Source organism: Anarrhichthys ocellatus, unplaced genomic scaffold, assembly GCF_004355925.1.
Source record: "Anarrhichthys ocellatus isolate YVR2014 unplaced genomic scaffold, GSC_Weel_1.0 scaffold5, whole genome shotgun sequence".
NCBI classification, from domain to species: domain Eukaryota; kingdom Metazoa; phylum Chordata; class Actinopteri; order Perciformes; family Anarhichadidae; genus Anarrhichthys; species Anarrhichthys ocellatus.
The window spans coordinates 5,406,167-5,420,798 of NW_022280035.1; the positions used below are offsets into that span (position 1 = coordinate 5,406,167).

The 14,632-nt window shown below is 42.1% G+C and overlaps 1 protein-coding gene across 2 annotated transcripts in view; it reads right to left on the bottom strand.

The window, feature by feature from the left end:
• LOC116382374 (uncharacterized) overlaps nt 1-14,632 on the bottom strand; it is a 22,688-nt gene that overhangs the window by 7,502 nt on the left and 554 nt on the right. The window contains exons 2-6 of one of the 2 annotated variants that reach the window (XM_031845382.1): nt 5,374-5,595; nt 4,476-4,533; nt 4,226-4,304; nt 2,373-2,731; nt 246-383 (exon numbers count right to left, since the gene is read on the bottom strand). In XM_031845382.1, the coding sequence (XP_031701242.1) occupies nt 246-383; nt 2,373-2,731; nt 4,226-4,304; nt 4,476-4,533; nt 5,374-5,507 (768 nt within the window). In that variant the 5' untranslated portion in view covers nt 5,508-5,595. Of the gene's footprint in view, nt 1-245; nt 384-2,372; nt 2,843-4,225; nt 4,305-4,475; nt 4,534-5,373; nt 5,596-14,632 lie in introns of both variants that reach the window. The other variant, XM_031845381.1, reaches the window with a different exon arrangement.

Genomic DNA, 14,632 nt, shown 5'->3' on the forward strand with positions numbered 1-14,632 from the left:
ATAGCTCAAATCCACTGGTAATACTCTACACTAGAGGCACAAACTGAGTTTAATAGTGATATAATTGAGTGGAGTGCTGGGTCAAGCAGATACAGAATAGGTAAACTGTAAAACAATGTGTAGAAACGTTCATAGTAAAGCTACCTCATAGTAAATTTAAGGGGAACGTTGTGATCAGGGAGCTTCAACACAGTCATTTAACAAATAAACTCGGTTGATGCACAGACTGAAGAGTCGTCGCTCACCACAGCAGCAGATGGTTGTATATTCTCCACTGTGTGAGCACCCAACGGTACCAGGGCTTTATTTTGGTGCATGAGCATCTCCTCATCCTCTGGTGGCTTCCAGATGTACTGCTCTCCGTTGCCCATAAACATCACTTCCTGACAACAGAACCACAAATTACATTTGGGGCAAAGCTAGTCACATGTTCATGTCTTCTATGAGTATTTGTGAGTATTAAAAAAAAAAAAAAAATGCATTTTAAAACAGACCTGATGGGGTTCATAAAAGACAAATTAACCACTTTAAACATGCATAAGTGAGCGTTAGAAATCTATTGGATGGATTTCATACAGTATTGAATAGATTTTCCCTGAAATGTGGCCCTTGTAGCGAGAGAAACCACGTGCTTCTATTCTGGATGACTCAATTTCAACATGTTGCGTCATCCACAAGAAATTCAGTGGCGAACAGCCCTGCAAGCAGACAGTGTATACACATGTAAGCCTGTGAACTGTGCGTGTTGCTGAACTCGGGTCACAGCAGATAGCACAACCTCGCTGACCTCACGCAGGGCAGCAAATGGTCCCCCACTGTCACCTGGAGGGGAACACAAAGCCTTGTGTCCACAGCACGAGCAGGCATCCTGCCGACACTCCTGCTGCTGCGGACGTACGGGGGAGGGGACACCCCTGCGAGCAGAAAAAAAACACCCCACTATCCCCAAGAAATATTCGACAAATACACACAGCTCACTGCCTAGATTTCAAAGTAAGGACCACAGAAGTGCAAACGTATCACAAGACCGTGCATGATGACGCCGAGTGCAGCGAAAACTGCAGCGTTGGCACGGTAACAAACGTGTGGATCCTCTGCAGCAGCGTGAGGGAGCTGGGAAGCTTCCCCCTCACTAAGGTGACAAAAGACACATTGTCTGTGTAAAGTCTGACAAAATAGACAAATACAGGAAGGACGTTTGTTGTGTTGTACTTTTATTTTGGGGTACTCCTTATTCATCACTCGGAATTTCGTGGTGTGCACACCTGAGGAAGCAGCCACAGGACTCCAGCTGATGTCAATTACCTTGTTAGAGAGGAGAGTGGGTAGATCTTCTTTGTTGAATTTGCTTTTGTATGGGAGTTCTTCAGTTTATGCTGCATATTATTTAATCTGGATCAGGTGATACTCGTTTGTATTTTGTAAGGTTAAGTTGTAAATATATTACTTTAATTTATTGTTCACTGTGTAACGGTGCAACGTCTTAATCTGCTTTGTATGATCGCCTCTGCTGCTCCAGTCAGACCCCTGGTAGAACCACTAGCAACCCTGCTGAGCTGTGATCTCCATCTCCCCCTCAGGTCATCACCTCTTCACTTTAGCCTCATCCCAATAAAACTGAATCCTGTTCACCTCCGCAACATCATGAGATGATGCTGTCCAGGGCTGATCACAAAGATGCGTAGTTGTTTATCTCCGCGGGAGGATCATGGATCCTAGCAGTGCACACACTGTTATACCTCAACTCAAGTCGCTGCTACGCGGCCAGCCAGCTTGGTGAGTTTAATTTAGTTAATGGCGAGATTGCATGAAGTGTGTTAAAAGATGACTTCAAGACAATCGCCTGCATATGTTGCTGCCTGTACAGCAGTGGTTGTTGCAGAGCATCTTTTCTAGTTATCTTTGTTTTGAGTGGCATCAAATACAAGTTCACCTCTTTATATGAATATCCGTCTTTCTTTTTACGTGTTATTTATGTGAGAATTCATGTTTTTCTGCCTTGATTCTAATCTTAATCTTAATCTAATCTAATCTTTCATTAAAAAGATAATCTGTGTGTATAAATGTCACAATGTTAAAACCAAGTTCACCCCAAACAACAACTTCTTTGTAATCTTAATATAAGGTTCACTTACTAGCTTTTCCACTTTCAACTGCATCTCATGGTCTTCATCAGCGTATGGAGTTTGCCCAGTTGTCATGGAGATGAGATGCAGCTGAAAGCGCTGGAGAAAAGCTTTTCGTAAGTGCACCTTGATTTTACTGTCACACTATTGCACAATATGAAATGTATGAACTTTAAAGCTCAAGAACTGTTTTGTAAACAATTTTTTTTAAATCATCAAATAAAAATAAAAAGTTACTCTACCAACCTTTGGGAATGCCGGGACATTGAAGGCGTCCACTTTTCTACGCGGCAACTTTGTGCTGTGCGGGTGTGGCGGAGGAGGGGCGGGATGTGACGGCGGGGCGTGTCGTGGAGGCGGCACCGGCGGCTCCCCCATATCTGTCCCGCTGTCCCTCTTTTGGGGAGCCTTTTCGGCCTTCCTCAGCTTCCTGACGCACGCGTACTCGGCCGTCTCCGGAGGGTGAGGGTGAGGGTGAGGGGGAGACATGACCTCGGACTCGGTTTCGGGCATCCCTCCTTCCACGTCACCGTCTGGGTCCGGGGGCGCCGGGGTGTTGGCGGGGACGGCCGGAGGGGCCGGGGTGTCCGTCTGCCCGGCCCTGCCTACCATGGCGTACAGGGCATCATCAGTACGTGTGGTGGAGGAGCCTCGACCCACTTCAGAGTAAGTGTGCTCTCCGTCCTCTCCAGAGGGAATCTGGGGAAGCTGCCTGCCTTGAGAACGAAGGTCAGAGTTAGACCTGCGGGGCAGACAGCCCATGCGGGACCTTTTTCTTTTTTTGATGCCTCTGAAAGGCAGATTCAGGCGGATGCCCACCATAAAGCAGAACTCACATACTTTTACTCTCGTTGTACTGGACAAACATTTGTGAACATGAATAAATCTCTCTCTTGGTAGCAATAGAAAATCTGGAGCTGACAGTAAACTGGGAATAGCTGTTTGAGAAAACGTGTCCAAATTGACTTCATTCCACTGCAGTGGAAGCAGGACAAGTATGAAGCAGGACATATGCTTATGTTTCTTCAAACCCTCTCGGGCTACTGTCACAGTGCCCACAAACACAGCTCCCTGTTGACTGTCAGCGATGGAGCTCCAGGACTTGTCTTGGCTCTCTGATTTCTGTCTTTGAGAGAGAGATATGCACGTTTATAAATCAAGATTGAGCAGTCCAGTGGAAACAAGTTGTTATTGTAATGTGAATTCTGTTTTAGGGTAAATTACAGAAGGGTTTTGCATGAATTTAGGGCCGAATCAGATACGGAGAACACCGAGGAACGTGTGCGGTTACATGATGCGAATGTTAAATGTTTACCCTAAATGTTTATTTGCATTATTAGGGGTTTGTAATGGACGCCAAGTCTGGCAATCATGAATGAAGATGAAACGAATCAGAATATGCTTCAGTTACATATATTTGTAGTGTTCATCTGCCGCTATATTTACTTATTGATTTTCAGTTGTCACCATTTTCTGAAAACCTTTTATCTCAACTGTTTGTGATTTTCATGCCATCAAACAAACTGAAAATCAAATGCTTGCAGTGGTGGAATACAAGTACATTTCATTAAGCACCATTTTGAGGTACTTGAGTATTTCCATTTTATGCTATTTTATACTTATACTTTACTACATTTAAGAAGGAAATATTGTACTTTGTACTCCAATTTATTTGATTACTGGTTACATTTACATTCAACAAACCATGCATATATAATATGATGCAATACTATTCTAATCTATCCAGCTGTATACAAAGAATCTCAAATTGGCTGCACATTAAACTTCAACATTAAAATGCTCTTACATGTATTTGTTAGTGATAAAGTCAGGTGTTTTACTTGAAGTATTTTTAGACCATGGTGTAGTACTTTTACTTAGTACTAAGTAAAGGATTTGAGTACTTTTGCCACCACTGCAACTTTCAACTTCAATTCTTCTAATATCTCCTTTGATGATGGAAAAGGTGCTTTGTCATGCAGCTAAAACAAGAACAGACTGTTCCATCTTCCATTAAGGAGATGCAAGGTTTTCACCAGACGACAGCCAGGTTCCGTTCAGAGCACAGGTCAGGATTTATATGCGAGAGATGCACTCACTTTTGCCATTGCAGTTCATCTTGTTCATCTCAGTGTCTGATTTACTGATGGACCGCAGCTTCGACTGCCTGAGTATACCCTGATGACGCACACAACACACACACACACACACACACACACACAGAGGTCCAGTTAAAAACTAATTAAGACTGAAGAGGTGTTCTCTGAATGATGTTGTTCCCTGGTCAATTGAGTTGCTTCAGCTACCTCTGCTGCAACACAAACAAAACATGGAGGAGCTGATACCTACCATGTCCATGAGACGGTGCTTTCCACCCTCACCGGGAACATTGTGTGTCTTCCCCTTCCTGTGGTAAACACAACCGCTCTGTCACACAGGTTGACACTTACTACAGTGATGCACTTGTGTGTGTGTGTGTGTGTGTGTGTGTGCGTGCAGAGTTTGAGTCACTGTCCATTTGTGTCTGAGTCATCTTGTGTGTGTGTGTTTGAGAGAAAGACATTACGGGAATATTTGCATATCTGCGTGCCAGTTGTGGTTTATTTACTCAAGTACTGTACTGAAGTACATTTTTGTAGTAAAAAGTATTTATACTTTACTTGAACATTTCCATTTTAAGCTATTTTATACTTCTACTCCACTACATTTCAGAGGGAAATATTGTACTTTTTTACTCTTATTTGACAGCTGTAGTTACTTTGCAAATTCAGATTTTAGATACAAAATATATTTCAACTAATGGATGTATTATTATAGGTTAAACTCCCCAATAGTACATGTTAAGTAGTTATCAGCCCCTTTGCCAGCTGCAGCAATAAAGTGATGTACACATGAATGCATCAATTAAATGTAAGATTGTGACTGCAGGACTTGTAACAGAGTATTTTAAGACTGTGGTATTGATACTTTTGCTGAAGTAAAATAGCTGAATACTTCTTCCACCACTGGTCATAGGGGACATTTTACTGCAGTACCTTTACTTTGAGTACATTTAGCTGATAATACTTCTTTACATTTGCTTTAGTAAGATTTCTAATGCATGCTTGTAATGGAGTATTTTTACATTGTTGTATTGGTATGTTTTGCTTCAGCAAAGTATCTGAGGAATTCTTCCACCACTGGTGCTGCATGTGTGAATGAGCACATGTGTGTGTGTGTGTGTGTGCATGCGTGCACGGTGCCTCACCTCTGGCAGCCCACGCAGAGCACTACGATGAGGATCGTGACAACAAAGGCTGAGGCAGCAGCGATAGCACCCAGCAGCAGGACCTTGCCGTAGGGAGGAGCCGTGAAGTTCAGCCCGTCCTGCATGGAGGCCATGTGGGAGCGCTGACGCTCGCTTGCTCTCTCACACACACACACACTTACAACTCATCCACGCAGGGAAGAGCCACGGTCTCACTGGGATCTGCAGCGACAAGGCACAGAGCAGTGCTTAATTACAAAAATGATCTAACCCTTACCAAAACGTTAAGTAGGTTAACAAAGCAGCGGAACCAGAAGTTAACATATTCACAGTGAAGGGAAGGAGCAGTTTGGGAAGAGGAAAAGTTAGAATTCCTGTCCAGCACAGAAGCAGTGAAGTGAACAGACATTACGCCTCCGGCATGCGTTTCCGCTTTACCTTGTTTGATGGATTACTGAGATATTGTGTCACACTTATTTCGACTTCAACCGGATACCTGCTCACCAACAACAATTTGCAGAAATGCGGGTCTGTATAGCATAAAAGTGAATTAGTACTTGAAGTAATCCAACTATTCTACATGTAACACTTTGAATAAAGCAGAAAATATATCTGAGGGCTGAGGGCTGATCTGTTTGTCAAGCAGCTGCAGCGATGCACATTGTGTAAATGCACCTGAAACGCTGAAGGAGACGAGTATGAAAGCAGAGCGAGCAGACGGAAACATCTTTCTTGCTTCTCCTTGCTGCTTGCCAGACAATTTCACATTTGGCAGTATTATGTTTCAAATAAACAATAAAAAATGTGGCGCCACAGCAAAAAGACCAATCAACAAGCCTGTTCTAATCTCTGTCAAATCATGCCATCTGTCTACTGTGACAGTGTGTTTATTCGTCACTTGTCCATCAGCAACAACAAGACTGAGCGGCAGACTCCAGGAAACATACTGCCTGGTTTTGTCCAAAGTCTTGTTGTTGTTGGGATGATGATACTTAACTGTCTGTCTACGTCTGTCAAAATGCCTCTTGTGTATTTATTCAGCTTATGACGACAAGTCCGATGCTTTACACAATGTGTTTCAGTCATGGCTCCTTTCCTTCCAGACAGAATTTAATCTTCACTGTCCAAATCACTATTTGTCTACAGTCTGGTTTGCCAAAGCATTGGACACCTCAACACTGCTGCTGTTTTTTTTTTGCAGTACAGATCTGTAAAGTTGTAAACAAAAACGTATTTGTGTGTATGTAGCCTTAGTGAGGCCTAATAAGGATTCAAGCAACCCAAGCATGAATTGCTGGTATGCTCTTCTCCGTTCTTGCCTCCTCTTTGCTAAAATCATATTCATGACCTTGTCATTTGGTTAAACTTAATTTGGGGTTCATTGTGTTTTATCCAAGATAAATATTACTCACTAAAACTGCACAAAAATGATATAAATCAACCAGATTGTTGCACATGTTTATGTTTCGTCCATGTATTCCTTGAGTGCAAACAGGTCTGTATATTTAGGCCACACACAGGCAAGTGAGCAAAAACAACTTTTGTTAGAATCCATTTTCTGTCACCCGAACGGGCACATTTATAAATGTTTATAAAAATGTATTTGTAAACTTCGATCCTTCAACGTGTGCAGCAAGATGTTGGAGATGTTCTATCTGTCTGTTGTGGCCAGTGCACTTTACTTCTCCGTAGTCTGCTGGGGGAGCAGCATTGGAGCCGGAGACACCAACAGGCTAAACAAACTGGTTAAGAAGGCCGGCTCCATCATTGGCTGCAAACAAGACTATCTGGAACAGGTGGTGGAGAGGAGGACACTGAAGAAACTATTAACCATATTGGATAACCCGGACCACCCTCTCCACCACCTACTGCAGGGACAGCGGAGCACTTTCTCTAACAGACTGATCCAGCTCCGCTGTCACAAGGACAGATACAGGAGAACATTCCTGCCCTCTGCTATAAGACTTTATAACAAATCACCTCTGGCCAAATCATCCTTCACATGACTACAACACCGCTACACTGTTGTTTGCTGTTGATAATCCTTGCACTACTGTTTAGTTATCCTAGTTAGTTCATTTAATACCATTCTATTTCATTATATATACTGTGGGTTTTTTGCATTTTCTTATTATTTAATTTTCTTAAATTTAATATGTTCTGCTCTGTTATTTTTTTGTATTGTATATATTGAGCATTCATACTTAATATTTTTATGTTTACTCTGTAACTTCGTTTGCTGTTGCTACAAACAAATTTCCCCCTGGGGATGAATAAAGTATCTATCTATCTAAAAATGTATTCTGGAAGTCTGATTATTTAAAAAAAGATGCAAGTTCAGAAGTGTTACAGTACAGTATGTTTTGTGCACCATCTTTCACAAGAGTAAAATCCTTCCGTCTGTCTCGCCAATATATTTTGCACATCTCGCCAAGACTGGCTGCATGTGCTCTATGCACAACAGCTTTGACTGCTCAATCTGGCACACATCTGACCTAATGTCGCACTATTTCTCTGTGTTTTTTAATTTTCTAAAACAGCCATTTTCTAAAATTCTCTATCTCCTTAGAATGTGACATGTATCCTTCTCTCACTAACAATCTCCAGCCATGATCTGCTGTACTTGGACACAGCAGTGCTTTGTTTCGAAGCCGAAAATGACCGCGTTGGAAATTCTTTTTTATGTTATCTCGAGATCACAAGTTAATTATTTAGTTATCTCAAGACAAGGAGCTTTGTTTTTCTTGAGATAACGAGATAACAAAAGGTTGTTTCCTTTTATTACTTGTCATTTTTATCAGAGATCAGGAGTGTAATGCCAGCCCGGCTGCAAATAAATAGTATGTTGTAGTATGTAGTACATATGTTGAGGCATGAATCCTTCCCAACAGTAAGGGTCTTAAAGACTGAAAACAGGTTTAAACAAATGAACAGATTTTCGAGTTCTCCATACTACAAAGTAATTTTCTCGTGATAACTTATCTTGTGATCTGGAGATAACGGCAAAATAATTGCAAGCACGGCCGTTCTTCTGCTTCTGTTGCTTTGAGCTAAATGCTAACCTCAGTTTTAAGTCGGTCTTAACCCGGCAGCAACCTCCGGGTCTGAAAAGTGAAGCCGGAGGTTGACTTAAAGCTGCATTCTTTCTAATGGCCATCAAGAGGCGACTCCTCCGGTTGCAAAAATAAGTCTGACCTATAGAAGTCTATGGGAAAATGACTCTAATTCTCACTTGATTTATTACCTCAGTAAACATTGTAAATATGAGTTTATGGTCTCAATCTGTAGTTTCAAGTCTTGTTCAATACAGCATGATGTTCGTTTAGTAAATTATGGTCCATAAATAAAAATAGACCATAAACCAGGGTATTCTTGTGATTGACAGGTTGCTACCACGGCGTTTGGTGCTACTGGGAGTTTTCCGTGTTTTCGTGTTACAACTTTAACGCTTTCACAGTGTGCTTTCACATCATGAAAGTTAATTGGAACCAATTTGGTCGTTTAAAATGTCTTCGGTTGTAAGTTGCTGACTAATCAGTCAGATTGTTGCACACTTTTGTTCTATGCACATATTCCTTGAGTCCAGCAAGGTCTGCTAATTTAGGCCACACCCATTCCAACCTGGTTGAAGGGCATGTCGACTTCTGTCAAGACTTACAGACTTTACAGTTGTTTAGCCGCTTTTTGTTGTGTGTCGTTTTTTGTTGTGCCTCTCTGTTGTTTTGTGTCTCTTTGTATTTGGTTTGTTCTAGGTATTTTTTTTCTGTGGTTGTTTTGCCCCTTTTTGTAGTCATTTGGCATTTCTTTGTAGTATTTTTATGTCTCTTTGTAGTCATTTGTGGTTATTTTTAACCTCTTTAAGCGAATCCCAAGTCTCTTCAAATGCATCCATGTTTCCCTCACTTCCGTAACATATAACGTAACAATATCAACATGTTTGACTATTAGGTCCTTGTACAGTATGTTATGGCTCAACTTCCATTTCTTAAGACAAAATCGGTTTTGCAGGAACAAAAAACACTTAGAAAAAAATAAGAAAGTCACACTCCATGCATCCCTGGTGCGAGAGATGCAAGGAAGACTTGGGATGCACCTTTTGAGTGACATTTTTTAGGCCAGGGGGGCCCTGACACTTTGAGCCCCTGGGCCTGTGCCCGGTTGGCCCCCCTCGGTGGTTAGGGATAAGGGTTGGTTCAGGTTTAGAGGGAAACAAACTGTATTTTGCCGAATTCATGGCAATTAGTGGGCACTATCAAGAAACAAAAAAAGATAGAAAAATACTTTTTTTCTCAAAGGAGAACACAAGACAAGTGACTTACTAAGCATACATGTATGCTTTAACGGACAAAAACAAAAGGGATGTAAGTTCAGTTCAAGAGAGAAGTGAATGATTGGTAGTTAACATTTATTAGGAAAGACGATGAGTTACACGGAAATTCTTTGGCGCTTCAACTCGACGAGGAGATTGAGAGAATTGATATAGAGGCAAACAACTATTTGCAATGTAAAGATATAGTGCAGTAATGTCTACCTGAGCAGAGAATGGAGTCGCTCTCCCTCTGTGTGTGTTATAATCCGAGCTTCTCCATGCTTTGTTGACATAGCCGGGCCTTTTAGTGCATTTGAACGTGTCCCACTGGTGAGCTAACGGCCGCTGCTCTGTACTGCTCTCATATAACGCTAACAGCTGATACCTCTATTCCGACCAACGGCGTCATCGCGGAACCGTACCACCCACCCCAGGATTCCCCTTCAGGTAAACATTGTTGGCTCTATCAGCACTGTTCCTGTAATTTGAACTGTTAGCGCCGTTAGCTGTGAGCCGCTGGCTCAACCGTCGCCCTGTTGAGAGCCGTTGAGAGGCAATAAATATGCTCCCAATCTCATATATTGCACCTTTTAAAACAGCTCACTAGAGGGTCTGTTAGCTATAATATCAGTGGTCAGCGCAGGAAATTCCCTGCTAGGATGCGCAATGATCTGCGCTGTCTCTATTTCAGTGATGAAATTTAGTCCATGTGGACCGTGTTTATTTTGTTTTGTTAATATTCCTTCTGTGAAAGTATTCTATGACTGTAGATATCAGCTGAGACAGGACAGAACATTATATGGTTCTGCACGGACTTTGGAGTAATTTGCATTTCTTTGAGGAGCTCCAGCCACGAACCCAACTGCTCACAGCATGAAATCCAATTTGCACCACATTTCAAACACAGACGTCTTTGTGGTTATTTGTGCGCTGCTTGTAGTTTGCTTTGTAAGTTCAGGGCACCCTGAACAGAAACAAATGCTTTGTTTCTTGATTCAAATTAACCTCATGTTACTTGGCTATTAATATGATCCAAGTCATATTTTATAATGCTGGATATCCTATATATAAACATAATTAGGCCTACTTCTTTGAGCATGTCTTAAGAAAGTGATTACAGCAGCGAACATGCTTTCCCAGCATGTCTGTGGAACTATTTTAACAGCAGCCAGCAAACGTGTCAAAGATTTCACAGACCTATTTAAATGCCACCAATTCATCCACCAGTGCTTCACCTTCAACTGAACACTTCCTGAGTGAGTAGTCTGAAATATGATGTTGGATTTAAAGAATGATGTGCACCTCGGAGACAATGATCATTTAATTTGCAGTTGCAACAATGTCAGTGTAATTACATCTGTGCTGATTTGACAACAGAGCCGAGGAGTAGAGATGGAAAGGGTAATGAGAGAGAAGAAAGGGGAAAAGGTGGAGGGAAAGAAAAGAGAGAGAGAGGAGGGGAGGAGGAATGCGTGGGAGTCATGTGGCAGGTGTTTGAAGACGCTGAAAGCAGATGATGAGAGGAGGCTGTCACATTTCCTAACAAGGTTCCCCGGCCTTCCTTCCTCTTCCCTATCTCATTGAGTGTGTCCGCACCTCCCCACCCATTCTTCTCCCCCTCTATCCCCCTGCCTCCGCCTGCGGTGATCAGCCGGAGTGACGCCTCAGCACTGCAGTGTAATCTCTGGCCCTAGAGCTGCCTCACATGAGCCAACCAATTGGACATAGCGCTCAGAGCAGGAGCAAGAAACGGCCCTCCCTTGGCTGATTTTTCTGCTAAACAAAGTCCCCTCACCGTCAGCCACATACAGACCCCCCTCCAGACTGTGGCACTCAGTGTGCTCATTACAAACTACCAGCGAATACCTGCAGGGGCGGATTTGCTAGGTGTTGCACTGACGGTGTTTCACAGACCAGAAAGGAGAGAGGTGCCGTATGTGGCGAGGAAACTGGAGCGTCATTGGCCATTAATATCTGGTTTCCTGAATCACATGCATTTTATAGTCAATTAAAACAAAGTAAGTTAAATACATAAAAGTGTATTCTTTAGCTTTGGGAACAGTATATGCAACACAACAATGTGATTGAAAGCTCTCAAGGCCAGTAGGTTAAGTGGACCTTTGAGATTGTGTTGCAGATTTCTATTTATTCTTTGTATTCTCTTTTCTCAAGTGACACACAGGAGACAAGCTATTACTATTATTATTTTTGTATCATTTGTTCTACAAAACACAAGAGACCAGTGAAAAATGACCATTGCAGTCTCACTGTCATCAAATTAGCTATTTTGTTTGAGCAAAAATCGCACACTCACAAATGAGAAGATGGAACTGAGGAATGTCATTTTTTTAGAGCGAAAATTTCTAATCGAACATCAATAGGTGGGGATCGTTTCTTTGTTGATCGACTAAACACTTAAAGGTGCAGTGTGTAGGATTTGGTGGCTAGCAGTAAACTTGCAGATTATCCGTTCTGGGTTACTGTAGAAACATGGCGGTGCAACATGGTAGACTCCTGTACAGAAGGCATTGTGTTGGGTACAGGTGAATACATGAATGGATGAAAGTTTGGGTCACAACAAGTACAATGTGAATGACTGTAGAGCTGCAATGATGAGTCAACAGAATTATTTTGATGACTGATTAATTCTTTCAGTCATTTTTTTAATTAAATTGCTGCATGACTGCAGCTAACTTTCACCATTGATTAATCTGTTGCTTATTTTCATAGTTTTTTAATTGATGAATCGTTTGTTTATAAAAAAACCCGAGTTTCCAGAGCTCAATGAGACGTCCTCTAATTGCTTGTTTTTTTTCCCAATCAACAGTCCAAACCCCAAATATATTCAGTTTATATTGATACAGAGGAAAGTAGAGAATAGAGAAAAGCAGAAATCCTTACATTGAAGATGGAAAGCCATAGAATGGATGAATTTAACTATTAATCAATTATCAAAATAACTGTTAATTAATTTTCTGCATTTCTGTGTCTTACATTAATCGACTCTCTCTAGATTTTGAACTGTTTTGAAGACATCACCTTTGTCTCTGCAAACGTGATGAGATGTTTCACTGTTCTCTGGTGCCTTATAGAATATTAAACACTATTAATAGATGAATCAAGATAATAATCGTTAGTTGTAGTCTGAATGAATGAACATATCACCTGTTGACTTGGATAATCTCAACAATTAAATGTTTTTAAGGAAACAGGCCGGGCGACACATTTAATGAATCACATCATACGTTTTAGGCAAATTTAACCAAAATAATTACACATACTTTTGTCCTTTTTTAAACAAAATACTCCAACTCCCTCAAACAATAAAAGTAATGTTCATGGTTTTGGCTCACAGTGCGAAAGTCAACCGGGAATTCTGTTGTAATCCATCATGAAATGCATTTTTTTAGGAACACATTTAGCCCTACAGTGTTACAATAAATTACTACAATAAATACCAAAAGGCTTTTACATTTTCAAGGAACATGCACTGCATTAACACGTGTGTTCATTATTAATAATACTAGAGCTTCTGTTAAGCTCAGCCAGCCAGCAGTGGCCTCTCTGTCGAATCTGCTCAGGTTTTGATAAACCACCTGGGAGTGGAGCAAACCCTCACCCTCTGTGTGACACAAATAACAGCAGTGTGTGTGTGTGTGTGTGTGTGTGTGTGTGTGTGTGTGTGTGTGTGAGGGAGGGAGAGAGAGAGAGAGGGGGGGCTGCTATTGTGTGAGAATGTGAATTAGGTCAAATGTTTGCTTGCAACAACGATTAGCATGCCCCTGTGAGGAAGAAAGCTGAGGCTCTGTCTTTATCTGTGCAACGCTGCCTCTGATACAAACACCATCTGACGCTATTCACTGCAAATTACAGAATAATTTATTGTGATCACATGATTCACATCCGTTCCAGCAGCTTTGAAACAGATGCTGAAAGTAAGAAAAAAATCACCCTCATCATGTCTTTTACACTGTGTGCATATATTTTGTAAAATCCTCCATGTAGGTGTGTGTGTGTGTGGGGGGGGGGGGGGGGGGGGGGGGGGGGTGTAGATTGTGCGTATGTGGCTCATGATGGCACCCACTCAGCAGGCATCAATCACACTGGGTGACGGTTCGGCTGCCCGGCTCGCCGCGCCTCTGGGCTCTGACACCTCAAACTGCAGTGATGCCAGTGACAACAGGTTAGAGAACCACGACTCAAAACGATTCCGGCTCTCGGACAGAAAAAAAAAAACATGCAGGATGTGAAATGTGGGGGGTAAAAATGCCCGTTCAGGTGGAGGCTTTGGGCGGTCACAGAAAAAGAAGAATTTCAGGCTGATGCAGTGTGCTTTTTTTTATCATTGTTTCATTAAGCCTGCCAGATGTTTTTTCTCCTTCTCTCCTCCTTTTGTTCTCCTCTAATCATCAAAGTGTTTCCGATTCATTTCCAGATCAAAGTGAGGATGGTAAAGGGTGTTGTGTCCCCGAGGTCAGCTGGCAACTTACACGACAAAGCCAGCCCCCCCCCCCCCTATTTATGAGTAAAGGGAGGGAGGGTGAGGAGGGGAGGGCGGGAGAGGGGGTGCAAATGTTAACGGAAGGTCTAACGTTAATTATCTTTATGCTTCACAGTCAGCAGGGATATCACACTGGGGGGAGGGGGGGAATGATCAGAGGCTTCCTGCGCCTTCCTCTCATCAAATCACAATCAAGTTCTCTGATGAATCCGTTCATTTTGGGGCTTACAATCACAAAAACGACAATGCAGTAGGGCTGAGGTGGGTGCACACGTGTCTGTGTTAAATGCATGACCAGAGGAGATGAAGGCACAGGCAGGGCGGACACAAAGAAAGAAAAAGGAAAACAGGCTAAAGCGGTGGGTTACATTTGCTGGATGAATAAAGGATGCTGTACCAACTGCGTGTGCAGCTTGTCGAGCTGAATCTATAGGCACATATGAATGCAC